The 14,386-nt window shown below is 48.5% G+C and overlaps 1 protein-coding gene across 4 annotated transcripts in view; it reads right to left on the reverse strand.

Annotated features, from left to right (window-relative positions):
- STX3 (syntaxin 3) overlaps positions 1–12,232 on the reverse strand; it is a 32,448-nt gene extending 20,216 nt beyond the window's left edge. For all 4 annotated transcript variants that reach the window (XM_030887517.2, XM_045297026.1, XM_045297025.1 and 1 more), the window contains exons 1-2: positions 12,149–12,232; positions 1,516–1,615 (exon numbers count right to left, since the gene is read on the reverse strand). In XM_030887517.2, coding sequence (XP_030743377.1) covers positions 1,516–1,615; positions 12,149–12,169 — 121 coding nt within the window. In that variant the 5' untranslated portion in view covers positions 12,170–12,232. The remainder of the gene's footprint in view (positions 1–1,515; positions 1,616–12,148) is intronic.
- Positions 12,233–14,386: the final 2,154 nt, after the last annotated feature.

Here is a 14,386-nt window from a genome sequence, read left to right on the forward strand (position 1 = left end):
TTCTGGAAAGGCTTCTGGAACCATGCCGGAAGGGGAGGGTGTCAGGGAGTAACCAAAAGAGTTAACCTGGTAGAGAAGGCATCGCAGCTTCGAGGGGCATCTCAGAGAGAAAGAACTGTGGGGGGAGATCAGATGTGCAGGCATTCACCCCCACTGAGGGCAATCAGTTGCCAGACTGCTGTCCATCCCACCACAAGAGTGGGCCTGCTCCCTGCCTCTGGGGACAATGGACAGGCTCCTGTAGGAGGAGTTTTCACCCTACTGATAATGGTTCCTATGGAGACCCAGAGACCACCCCTAGACCACCTTCTCATTGCTGTGTAACCTATAGTGCAGCCCCTCCCATAACATATGTCTCTACCTGTAATTAGTGGGCTGGCATGCCCCCAAAAGGTATATAGACGTGGGTCAGCAATATAGAGCTCCCTGACTCTGATCTCTCCTTGCTGCTCACTCCCTCGTCACTCCCCTCTCTTCCCCCTCTCCTCTCCAGTCCTCTCTCCCTTGTTCCCTTCCCCTCCTTCCCTTCCCCCTCTCTCCCCGTGGACCACCACGCTGGGCTGAGGTGAGCAATGCTACCATGTAATGTGTCTGACTGTATTATTGCAATATCTCTCATGCTCTCGATGACTTTAGTATGATACTTATATAACTCAACCGTACAATTGTGCATTACTGAACCCGTGGGTAGTATTATTAGTAGCAGTGGGTGGGAGCTGGCCCCTCACCTCCCCTTCGCTATTTTAATTTAATACTACAAAGAACCACATGTAAACAATAGGAAGGCGGGAGAAGTGTTTGCAGACTGTCTGGAGCTTCCTCTGGTTCAAGGTCCATAAAGAAGAGGGGACAGAATGGCCGGAGAAAAGGATGAAGCGAGAAGCAGGCAGGTGACCAAGACGGTTCTCCAACGAGCCACTAAATGTCTCCACTTCAATCTTGGGGTAAGACGGAACACGGAAGAATTTTAGGAATGAAATAACAAGATCCGAATTGAAACCCATCATAAACGAACCTAAAATACAGCCCTTTCCCCTCCTCTGAAAGTGTGGGACAATCAGGAGAAAAAACAAATACAAAGCTTGTCTCTGTGGGCACCTGTGGAGCCTAGGGGTGGCGGGGATTACCATTTTGGATCACCATGGTGGAAAATGGGACTTGACTTGGGTCTGGACGGGTGGATAGGGTTTGGAAAGGGGCTGGAAAACATATCAGGCAGAACAGGTGAGCAAAACGGAGAGGCAAGCCCGCTTGGCTCACGTGAAAAGCAGGAAGGGTCCGTGCTAGTCACGTGGGAGGCAGAGGAAGTTTCATCTAAATGGTTCACGTAGAGCTGACGACGTGGGGCTGGGCAGGGTGAGCTCAGATAAGATAGAGATGTGGCGATGTCCCGATGTGTACACTAGGGAGATAGAACATGTGCACACCCCCTCTGCTCACAGAAGGAAGGGAACCAGACAGGCTCAGCCCCAGCACAAAGTCACTGTGGGTGACTTGCTCCCACCAACCACTCACTTGGCTCCGGAATGGGTGCCGAGAGGATGATGCTGTACAGTTTCTTTGCCTCCTCCACATGCTCTGAGATCTTGTCAATGTTGAGCCGGGTTTCCTCAATCTGCAATCAGAAAGGGAATAACCTTCGTCGTTACAGAGGACAGGTATGCCCAAGCCTGAGATGAAAGCGAAGGGAGCTCTCTGGTGAGGGCCACCCACTTTCTTGATTTACAGAAGAACAGGAGAACGAACGTGTCTTGCACTGCCCAGGAAGCACCCTGCTCGTGGCCACGTAAGCTCTGATCTCAGCAGGGCAGACTCTATAAATCCATACGTGTTGCTCCCTGAGAGGGATAAATGTAGCACCCTTGAATGGGAGCCTCTGGGCCAAAAGCCAGGGAAATCCGGGAAGAATACTCCAGAGAAAGAGAGAGCCAGAGCAATGAGCCGCCTCCGGCCACAGCAGGAGCTTCTCTCAGGCAAACATTCTGGTGAAAGGCCTTTGACTCGCAGATTCCCTCTGAAAATCAGCACCCGGAGCCCAAGCCACAGACTAGCTCTGCGTATCCGAGGGTCTTGTGATAGAAGGTAGGTCTCATCCTCAGATGGACAGCACCCCCAGGTGCTGATGAAGGAGGACTAAGTCCAAAAAGAAGGAAGCCCACCTCCCTCTTCAAAGGCACCAGCAACCCGTGGCACATGGTCCCTGAAGATGCAGGAGCAGCCCATGGAGAAGAGATTCACCACTCAGGGTGCTTCCCCATTGTACATCCAGAATAAGCGGTATGCCAACCCTGGAACAATCGACAGACAAATCCAGTTCAATACTCCATACTGTCAAGTCACACACCCTGGACTCACGGGAACCCCACGGACAACAGAGCAAAACAGTGTCTGGTCCTGTGTTATCTCTAAGCTGCATGGGGGACCGGACTGCTGGGATCTGGAGAACCTTCTCTGGCTGATTTTGAGAAGCACATGACAAGCCTTTGCGCTCTGGTGAAACCTGCTCACTACCAGTAACAGCATGCAAGCCTCCGCTGACAGACAGGCGCTGGCTGGGCTTGAGGTGCGTTGGTCGGGAATTGAACCTGGGTCTCCTACCCAGGTTGGAAGTTGAGAATTCCACCCCTTCCCCAAACATCAGCAAGTAGGATCTTAACATCTGAGATCCAACAAAAACGTTCCTTGATATCTAGCTCCCAGCATCCCTTTCGTCCAATGAATAGTTCGCCTATTTTACACGCCTGATGGTAACTCTCCAAACTACAGAGAAAATCGGTGACAGAAAATGAGTTCATCTAGGCCCAAGCAGTATTTTCTGCCACTGGAGCAGCGGATCTCCCCAACCACAACTGTACTGATGTCCGTGTGCCAGCATTGGCCAGTCCGATCCCGTACTTAAAGACCAAGAATACAATATCAACTTATCAATATCATCAGAGTATAAACAAGCATAAAGGCATACCCCAAATATTCTGAATCATTTTAACAGGCTGCAAAACAACCTTCACGTATGTCATCTGTGAAGTTAGATGTTTTTGTCACGTTGAAGATATGAGAGTGTACGGGTGGAATCCACCTGTCAATCAAGTCACAGCCTGATGAGGCCTCCTGAGGAATGTGGCCTTCTAATAATAAGTAGAGGGGCGAGAGGGAAACTGGGAATCTCCTTCTCTCCCTTCTCTCCACAATCTTTCCATCTAAGCCCCTTTGTACTCTATTTCTGTGTTTTCTAACCAAAAGAACTCTTTACACAATGGGTGACCCAATCCAGAAGTTGCTGTTTTGTTTTGTTTAAAATCACCATGCTAATGCAGTCCCAATGCCTGCATCAAGGGGCAGCCACATGGGCCTGGCCGAGAGCTGTTGATGCTCTGCTATGTTCCCATTGACCTTGGATCCATGGGACTCTGCACCCACCAGCTTAGGAATAGGATCTAGCTTCCTGTTCACCTTTCTGCATTACCAACATGTAGCTCCTGGAGTCTGAAGAGGGATTATGAACTGGTATTAGACTTATGGACTTGAGTTGGATTGGGCTGGGATGCCTTCTTATATTTATTACTTGGATTTGTTTCTCTAGACGACCCAGCCTCACACAAATCCTAGCAGAAATCCAGGATGTGGTAAGCACCATCCATCAGAAGAGGTAACTGAAGGTTAACATGCGGTCTTGTGCCACATAGCTGGTGGACTCTCAAGTCTCCCAAGTGGAATGCTCTTTCCAATGAACCTGACACTTCACTTGTTCACTTCTCTGTAACTGTTTCACTTTCAGCAGACTCTTACACTTATCCAGGTTAGCATCTCTGAATGCTGGCTGTGTCTTGAGGCAACCAATCCAGAAACTGGCCATTGAATAGCCCAGAAATGGTCACCGTGTTCTTCTTCCCTTCCTCCTTATCTCTCACACCAAACACTGGTTCCTCTTACAACTCATAAAATGGCACTCATCACATCTTATTTCCATTTCCTTGCACTCTTACATAACATAAAGTAGGGGGGAGGGGAGGACTTTCTCTAGTAAAATGCACTATTTTTTGAGTCTACAAGGCCTTAGACCTTCGCATGTCTGATGTCTAGAAAATCGCTTCCAGAATAGTATCTCATGAACTGAAGAACATCATGGCCCCAAGTTTGGTCACTGGTCAAAAGACAGCAGGAGGAGGATGCTAGGATGAGACTGTGGGCATTTAGAGACCAGATCCCAAAACCTACTGTCATCAAGTGCATTCTACTCATAGCCTATGGAGGGTTTCCAAGGCTCTAACTCTTCATAGCAGTAGTCGTTGGAGAGTCTGAACTGCCGACCGCATAGATAGCAGTCCAACACTTTCTCAACAGCACCATCAAGGCCAGGGCCATGGAGAATTGGTGCTCCATCTTCATTCTGCTACAGGACTTTTTAAGCCCAGGAACTGCTGCTCTCACCCTTATCCGACCAATATAGCTGCTCTTTCTCCTCTGTCATCATCCTAACTATTTGGGGACCAACATTAATGAACTTCACAGAATTGTAAACACAGCTCACTAAACAATCACGGAACTATATCATCAGGGAACCCTTTTCCTCCTAAGGACTTCAAGATGGGCAACTGGTCAACCACAGAACTTTCCTCTTTGAACTCTGTGTCTTCGTTTTTCTTGGAAGTGCTGGTTTTCACCCAAGGGGACTTCCAGGTGTTTCATGGTGGCAGGTACATGCGATTTCCTTTTGCCTATTTGCCAGATAACTATAGAATCTTGGGTAGGGGGACCTAGTAAGGAAATCTACACATGTTGAACCAAAAAACGCAATGGCTGTAAGTGTGTCTGTCTAAGGTCTGTTGTGTGAAGTATACAGTACTGACATTATTCTACACAATATCTATTGAAGAACTGAAAAGGAATCAGATATGTGTGAGCTCTTTAAGGTCTTTCCCATCACCATCTCCTTAGACAAGAGAACCCTGAGGCTCAAAGTGGTAGAAGAACTCATCCAGGGCTAAGCTCCAGAGGCAGGCACAGCCAAAGCTGGAATCCAGGCAGCTGTTAGATGCCAGACCCCACCCTGAAACCAGGTAGAGGTCAAAGAACGGCCTGTGTCTTCTCTCCATGTTGCGGCACATTCATCCTGCATCAGGTTAACATGCACATCTGACTCTCTTTTTTTGTCTGATGTTGATCCAGTCCCTTTCACAGATACGATGCATGAGGCGGCATCAAAAAGTCCATGGGAGGAAAACTTTAAGTAGATAATAGAATTTTTCCACAATCTTTCCATCTAAGCTCCTTTGTACTCTATTTCTGTATTTTCTAACCAAAAGAGCTCTTTACACAATGGGTGACCCAATCCAAAAGTTGCTGTTTTGCTTTGTTTAAAATCACCATGCTAATGCAGTCCCAATGCCTGCTTGATGTACCTTATTTTTAATGGATTTTAAAATAGTTTGTCAGTAATGTGAGAGAATCCAGATAGTACAAGGTTTAAGATCACAAGTAGAGTCCAAAAGATTGGGTTCAAACTTTGGTTTCACTACTTAGTAGCTTTACAACTTTGAACAAGCACCTACCCTTTCAGTGCTGAAGGTCTCTCGCCTACAAAATGGGGGTTATCCTAATTCCCATTTCAGAGTTTCCTATGAGGATGAAATGAAATAATGCACACCAGATGCTCAACACAAAGTACGTGTTCAATAGGAGGCATACAATATAAACACAAAAATCATCGACAGTGAGGCCCATTTATCTTATTCCTGGGACTGTGTTGTGTGTGGCTCTTACACACGTTTCATTGAATCGTCACAACAATGGAAATGGGGTAACAAAACTCTCCGTGATGTCAGCAGCAGCCAGCCAAGGACTGGAGGGCAGCGAGTCAACCCCTCAAGCTGGGTGTCTACCTCAGGGAACCCATGATAATTAACACATTATACTAATGATAGTCATCTACCTAAGAAGCATGACCTCTTCCCTCTGGACCTAATTAGCCAGTAGAATCTAATTAGTCAATGGAAAGCAGAGAAAGTACTAAGGGAAAAACTTTGTCCACTCTATAGGCATCTTTACTTACTGAAAACGCATTGTGTGCAGCCCCTTTGAGGCAAGGGTGGGGAAAGGCTTGCCACTGGATTGTAAAAGGCCCTCAAAATCATCAAGACCAGTTAACATCAAACACATCTCACCAGAGAGAAGCGCTTATAGCCATCGCAATAAGGTGAGTGAATTAAAGGCTTGACCACAAATCCTGGACCCTTCCTCCCACTGAAGGTGAGGTCAATGTCCTGCTTTCTTGACTTTGGCAGGCTTAGGACCACACAGTAGAAGTGAGGGCCTGTACCACTTCCACAGCAGAAACACTTGCTCTTAAGAGTCCTGGGCGTCCATGAAGCAAGCCCAATGACCCCAAGCCCAAGCCATAGACACTCTAGCTGACACACTCTTCCAAGCTTCACTTGGAGAACCACCAACCAAGTACCTGAGTAAAGAGTTCGCCATTGTGTTCTGGACTTCTGCTGTTCAAGCCTTCCTGGTTGGAGGCCCAGAAACTAGAACAGAGATAGTCCAACCCCACTGTGCTCCCTCTGAATTCCTGATCCCCACCATCTGTCAGCATAATAAAATGCTTCTTGTATACCACTGAGCGCTGCGTTGGTTTGTTACACGGCGATAACGAATTGAAACAGACTCCATCTCTCCATCCTAAGGGGAAAGTCAGGAGAAACTACAGGGCTGTTGACCTGGAGCCCCGCCACGTCTGAGTCACTGCACTGCTCTTAACTCCGTACCCTCCTCATACAAAATAATTCTATAGCGTTACTGCCTGAGCCACAGTTGTTCAAAAGCAGCCCTAAGTGATCCTCCCTGCTACTGCCCAGACTACAGATGCAGGACAGAGCACTCCTCTTTTTCCCCCAGGCCAGTGCATGAATCAACATGCTGGTCTCCCTATGCGTAGCCTTGCCCATTCCCCACCTCCACAACCTGCCTCCTAAAACATTGTGATCCCACCCCTTCCTTACTTCAAATCCCCACGCCATAGTCATTATAACTCTAACAGGCAACAAAATCACCTGGAAGACATTCTTAAAGTTGAGATGGCTGAGCCTTCTAGTTCCCTCTGCATCAGGCAAGTGCTACTCTGAGGTGATTCTAAGATGATTCTAAGTCTGGTACAACCAAAGAAGCCTCCCCCCACTCTTTCTCCCTTCCCCCAGGCAGAATGTAATACGCCCTCCTCCATGCCCCACCCCCCCAGCACCTTGTATGTATTTCTATTAGCACATAACTTTTGATATGTCCCTATTACCCTCACTGATGTGAAAGGTGGACACATCAGAGGGCAAGGTCCTGTCAGCATAGACCACCTCATGCCCAGCCCCTGACGCCCTGTCTGGAAGACAGTAAGGACTCGGTATTTGCATGGATGGATGGGTGGGTGGATGGATACAGAACAATAAACTCTGATTATTTTAGCTTTCTAAAGCAGGCCTGTTTCTTCTGAATCTCTGATCCCTCTACCAAGTGAGCCAACAGAACCAGGAAGAAATGTAGACGACAGCAAACAATACAAAGCCATGGGGTTTATCATTGACCAGCTTCTGGTCTGATCAGCCCAGGTGACCTAAACACCCAATGGCCAATTCTTCTTCGAGAAGTTCAAGAAACCACTTGAACAGTACAACGCAAAGCGCCTTTTGAACACTCCCTAGTCCTGTGACTCCGTCGTCTGCACCTTGCCGAGCAAAGGACGCCTCTGAGAACCAGCTGTGATTCACACGATCAGCCCTCTGGCAAATAACCTAGGGTGGCCTGCTGGAACCTATCCAATCAGTGTATTTTACCATAAGAGTGCCTCCCCAGGAGGTCAACCTGGTTAGAGAATGCAAGGTGGCCTTGGCATGCTCCCCAGCAGCTGGTTGGAATGTACTTCATCTCATTTCCAAGAATCTTTCCAGGTCACGTTCAAAAAAATAAACACTGTGCTCAACTTAAGTCACAGGAAAAATACTTGGAGATGCAAAGGTGACGGGAACTGACATCTACTGAAGTCACATTTGACTTTCCGGTAGTTCTGTGTCAGCCACACCCATATACTTTCTCGCTTGACGGAAAAACCACTAGTTGTAGTCCGGGCCATTCCAAGTTATAGAAACCCCATGTGTTTCAGAATAGAACTGCATTCCAATAGCTGAACTCTCGGAAGATCACTATGCCCATCTTCTGAAACACCTCTCAAACCAAAAAGGCAAACTCACTGCCATCAAGTTGATGCTGATGCATAGCAAGCCTATGGGGCAGGTAGAACTGCCCTCATGGAGTTTCCTGGACTGTACCTCGTTTATGGGAACAGGGAGTCGCGTCTTTCTCCCATAGAGTGGCTGGTGGTTTTGAAATGCTGACCTTGCAGTCAGGAGCCCACGAGGGAGGCTCCGCAAGGTAGACTTAAACCACCAGCCTTTCTGCTAGCAGCCAAATGCTTACCCGCTTGTGCCACGCAGGGACTCCATCTGTTTACATTACTATTGCTATTTCAGAGGTACCTGGAGTTTAAAGTACTTATACAACTGGTATGGATAATGTCTTCCAGGAATATGTGTTGTAATTCCCCACCTCTATGTCTGTGACTTAAGGTGCCCTGGTGGCATAACGGTCTAGACAACAAGCAGCTAACCCCAAGGTCAATAGTTCCAGTCCATTGTGGAGGTCAGATTTTATGTCAGCTTGCACCTGTGTGAAAGTATATGGGTAGGGGCCAACCTGTCAAGTCATGGCTTGAGGATGCCTCCTTGGAGGCGAGGCCTTTGTATGAGAGACAGTGAAAACTTCTCTCTTTTGCCTTTAGCCTTCCCCTTTGCCTGTGCCTGGGGATGGCCCCATGTGGGCTGCTGACCTGGAGAGCTAGCTGCTGGCACTTTGCCAAGTTCCAATCGACCCAGACTTGGATCCATGTGACTGCACCCACTGGACTGTGCTCTCCCTGCTTCACCTTTCTGCATCATTGGCCTGCAGCTGTGTGAGTCTGAAGAGGACCCAGCTAGCACTGGACCCAGCGACGTGAGTTGGACTGGGCAGGGATGCCTTCTTCATATAAAATCACCTCTCGGTAAAGTTCTTTCTTATGCATCTATGAGGGTCACTGGTTTTGTTTCTCCAGACAACCCAGCCTAACACACCCACCATCCACCACTCCTTGAGAGAAAGATGACCCTGTCTGGTCCCATAAAGATTTGAAAATCTCAGAAAGCCAAAGGGGCAGTTCTACTCTAGCCTATAGAATCACTAAGAGTTTGTTTGTATGCCTGTGAAACCAAACCAGACCAGCTGCCTCGAAGTGACCCCACGTGTTGCGAAACACAACGGTGCTCCCTGGGTTGCTCCTCCCCGCATCCTTTCAGAAGCAGATGGTCTTCAAAGGCACCTCTGGCTGGGTTCAAACCACCCACATTTCTGCCAAGAGCCAAACTGTCGGCCCTCTGTGCCCCCGGGGCTCCTCTCACAAGTCAGGCAGCTTGCTCTTCAGTGGTTGAGCATGGGCCAAAGCTTTGGTGTAGGTTCTGATTTTGCTTTTCATCTGGGTTTTTGGTTCAGCCGGGAGGGGAGGGCCTCCTTCGTGGAGCACGTACGATGGGGCTTCAAAAGATCCATGGAAAAAATACGTTGAGAGATCATGAGATTTTTCCTCACACTTTCCAAAGTCCCCTCGTACATGCCAGAGGCCACACTGGATGGTGCTGAAGGACGGCGCTGCCGAGGAGTCTTGAAGGTGCCGAGGGTGCCCGAAAGAACACACCAATCCGTCCTGGGAGAAGGCCGGCCAGGAGGCTCCTTAGAGGCAAGGCTGGCGGGACTTCTCTCGCGTACTTCAGAGAGGCCAGGCCCTGGAGAAGACCGTCACGCTTGGTAAACTAGAGGGGCAGCGAGCAAGAGGAAGATCCTGGAGGAGATGGACGGTCACAGCGGCTGCAGCACTGAGCTCACACATACGAACAATTGGGAGGCTGATGCCTGACCACGCAGCGTTTTGTTTGCTTGTGCACGGTGGTCACTAGGAGTCAGAAGCCACTCCACAGCACCTGCCACCACCACACCACTGCGCGTTTTGTAAACATGTTCCCATGAAAACCGCTTCGTCACCTGGGTGGTGGTGGTGGGTGTCAGCAAGTTGATCCTGACTCATGGCGACCCCCATGAGTCAGAGGAGAGCTGCTCTACAGGATCTCTGAAGTGGATCTCCCTCGACAGGATCTCTAAAGTGGATCTCCCGCTACAGGATTTCTGAAGTGGATTTCCAGTTCTCTCCTCCAAGGCACCAATCTCCTGGCTCCTAGTTCCATGCTTAACTGTCCACGCCACCCAAGGACTCTTATAATGCTCTCTTAAGTTTAACCCCAATTTATAGATAAGAAAACCAAGGATCAGCAGGTAAAGGAACATGCACAAAATAAACCACTACCAGAAGCAGGGCTTCTATTGGGCTGCTAACCACTAACTCAGCAGGTCAAAGCCAGCATCCACTCCATAGAACAAAGACAAGGCTTTCTACATTCCTGTAAAGAGCTTCTGCCCCACAGCGGCAGGTCTACCCTGTCCTATAGGGCTGCTATGAGAAGGAAGTGGCTTGATAGCCATGAGTTATCTGGTTCCAAGCCTGTGTTTCTGTCCATACTACAACTTTCCCTTCACGAGCTTTCCACCAGCCATGGTCTACAGCAGCACAGGCCCAAAGACCGCCTTCAAATGCAGAGTGCCTCAGCCTGCAGACGAGACAGCCATGTTTGCCTCTTCAGAACCTTACAGAGTAAGCTGGTGCTTTCCTGGTTTCTCAGCTACCACTCAAATTAAGTCCAAGGAGCTGTAGACATCTCTATAAATCTCTATCACAGGTTTAAAGTTGAAAGGATTTTATATCCATTCATGGCCACGAATCACTGGCTGGTTCTGCATTTAAATTACGCACTTTACGCAAGAAAGGTTATCATTAAAATGGTGTCAAATAGCATAGGAATTTAAAAGCCTTTCTCTAATTACATGTAATTTATTCTCTGCTGACTTTTAAAATAAGATTAAAAATTCAAATCCACCCAAGTAAGGACTGAATAGAATCACCTTGTAACCTTCAGGGTCCAGCCATTCCACCCTGGCTAAAGACTGACTTTCCTCTGCTACCTTTGAAAAATATGAGCTTTTAATGCGTTACTAAGGAGTGCTGGTGGTGTTGTGGTTACGGTGTAGGACCAGTAACCTCAAAGTCAGCAATTCAAACCCACCAGCCACAACAAGGGAGAAAAACAAGTCTTCCTGCTCTCGTAATGAGTTAGTCTTAGACACTCACAGGGACAGTTCCATCCTGTCCTTGAAGGCTGCTAACTTTACGATCAGCCATTGGTACCCACCAACTGCTCAGTAGGAAACAGATGAGGCTCTCTACAACCTTAAAGAGTTAGAGTCACTCGGAAACCCGCAGGGCAGTTCTACCGTACCCTATGAGTCTGTGGTACTTGCATAACCTGTGTCTGTGGTACTTGCATAACCTTTTGAAGTTAAAAGAACGAAGGAGTGGGCTATGATAGTTAGGTTTTTTGTGCCAACACTGCTCCCGTAAAATCATGTGGGCATCGTTTAGCCTGTCAGTCAGGCTGCAACTTGATTGGAGGGCGAAGAGATATGTGACTCTTTGAGGCCGGCCTCTCTCTCTCTCCCTGGAGGTGGACCACACACACTCTCTCAGCTTTCACCATCCTATTGGCAAGCCACGTGGTGCCACATAGAGACTGGTGAGAGTCCTGGAGATGCTTCCACCACAAGTGGATCCACAAGGCTTTGCACCCACCAGTCTGTGTTCTTCCTGTATTTTGCATCATTGCATGTGCTGCACGAGTCTGAGAAGGGATTTATGGACCAGCATCAGGCTTATGGGCTAATATCAGACTTAGGAACTTGATCTGGACTGGGCTGGTATGTTTTCTTAATATACATTTAGTCTTTAATATAAGGCTCTTTCTTATACATATATGAGTGTCACTGGAATTGTTTCTCTAGTCAACCCGGCCTAATACAGAGTCATAGTAGACTCATTGGCAGCATTTTCTTTTGTTTTGTTTGGGTTTTTAAGGGAGCATATATTTCCTTATCCACATTTGGGGATTCACACATACAGGAAAGCGCCTACCTCAGAAAAGAACTCATCCATGAAAGCTGTGTTGTCGATAGCAATCTCAACCTCATCAGCATCATCATCCTGTGTCAGCTGCTTCTGAAAGAGCCCAAAAAGGAGCATGGTGAGAATAAAAACTTCATCACGGATCCCGGGCACGGTAAGTAGCCAACACTGCACATATCCATGAACTTCCAGGAGCCATCTTACACACCAAATCTCCTTGAAGATGCAGAACAACGCTACCAGGTGCCCAGAGTCTGCTGCCCCACTTGTCTTCGTTTCAGGCCCACCTCTTCCATGGTGTAACATATAGATGGGTTTCAGGCCCACCTCTTCCATGGTGTAACATATAGATGGGTTTCAGGCCCACCTCTTCCATGGTGTAACATATAGATGGAAGTGCCGGGGCAAGTGACTAACCGTGGGGTGTCTTGGCTTCCTCATCCATAGAGTGCCAAGGGTACCACTCCCTACCCCCACAGGGTTGATGGAGGAGGAAAGGAGATAAGAGATAGCAAGCGCTGCAGTTAGCACAGCCGGCACACGGGGACCACTCAGTCAAGGCGAGGTGGTACGGATTCGTTGGTGTTGCATGTGTTTGGGAAGCTGGCACACCTGTGAAAGGAAACCTGCCAGAGAAGGGAAGCTCACATGGTTTCCATGAAAGGGAGCCGCAGAAAGTGCTAAGACTACACACACCCCGTCGAAGGCGGAAAGCGGTGAGATCTGGGAATGCAGGGCAGTCTCCTGGAGCTCAAGGTCCCGAGGCTTCCACTGAAAAGTCACTGAAGTTGAGGAACTCACACCTTAAAGGGATCGGGTTAATAGTTAATCACTTGGCTGAAGTCACAAGGCTAGGATGTGGGGGTGGGAAGACCTGGCCCCTGGAGCCCCGGTTCCTAACCCCTTCTCTGAACTGTTGAAATGTGTGGCCCACCAACCAGGGGTCTCATGTTAAGACACTCCTCTCCACTCTTCTTCCAGAGCCCCAGCTCCAAAGCCTCACACAGAAGCAGAGATCTTCCTGTTTTCAGGCCAGGTTTTCCGGTTTCCTCCCACCAGAGAAAGAGGTCTACATACAGCTTGCCGTCAGAGAATTCATGTTTGTAAGGAAGTGAACGCTCCCCCCCACAGCTCCCAACAACCTCTGGGGACCCAAGCTTTCTCAAGCTCACCCCAATTCCTCTGCAAGCTCAACAATGGAGAGGAAGCGCCTCCAGGGAGTACTCCCACTCCCATCTAGAGCCTGAGCTCTTTCGACATTCTGCTGGAAACTTCTCTTCCCAGGCCGCACGCACGTTATCGATCTCTGAGCACACAGGAGAAATGACTGCTGGAGCTGGGATGGGTACAGTGCCCAACTTCTGCTTCTTCACAACCTACAGGGATCGGCGGCCCCTTAAGCCTACAACTTGTCTTTCTCACGCGCAGAACACTCGAGGCACGGACACCGCCAGGGGCCTCTTTCCTTCACCCCCTCCAAGTCCCCGCCCCGAAGTGGGGCTTTCAACCAGTCCCAAACTGTTCCGTCTAAACTCGCAGAAACAAAGACAGTGTAGGGGTTGCATAGCAACAAAATCTCGTGCTCAGATTTTGACTCAAGCATGACACAGGCGTGTGGAAGTTGCACACTGAATAAGGAAGACTGAGGAAGAATGGGTGCGTGTGAACTGTTGGCACTCCCCTGGAGGAGAAGAATATTGAAAGTACCATGGTCTGCTAAAAGGCTAGCGTGCTCCCCTCCTTAGAGGCAAGGACAGCAAGACTTTGTCTTGCATATTTTGGACATGCTGTCAGGAGAGACCAGTCCCCGGAGAGGGACATCGTGCATGGTAAAGTGGAGGGGCGGCGAAAAGAGGAAGACCCTCAAGGAGATGGATGGACAGTAGCTCCATTACAGGAACAATTGTAAGGATGGTTCAGGGCTGTATAGTGCTTCCTTTTGTTGTGCATATGGTCACTATGGCCCGGGACTCAATGACACCTAACAATGACAGGAAACAGAAAGAGGTGTCTACTCAAAGACGGCAGCCAAACACCTTCAAAACAGCACAGTCAGCCACTGATGCCTGTTTCCTACTCCAATCAAAATCTAGCACTCAAGAAATGTGATAATGCTGCCCTTGTTACTGCTGGCCATGACTGACCCATAGCTAGTCAGAAGCACTGATAGCTGATAGCAGAAGATGGAGTTGTTTTAAATGCTATAGAAATGGGGGGTTCTCCAACCCATTGAGGGGATTTTTTTAA

Source organism: Echinops telfairi, unplaced genomic scaffold (genome assembly GCF_000313985.2).
Source record: "Echinops telfairi isolate 266 unplaced genomic scaffold, ASM31398v2 ScPeMD7_7416;HRSCAF=8454, whole genome shotgun sequence".
Lineage (NCBI taxonomy): Eukaryota > Metazoa > Chordata > Mammalia > Afrosoricida > Tenrecidae > Echinops > Echinops telfairi.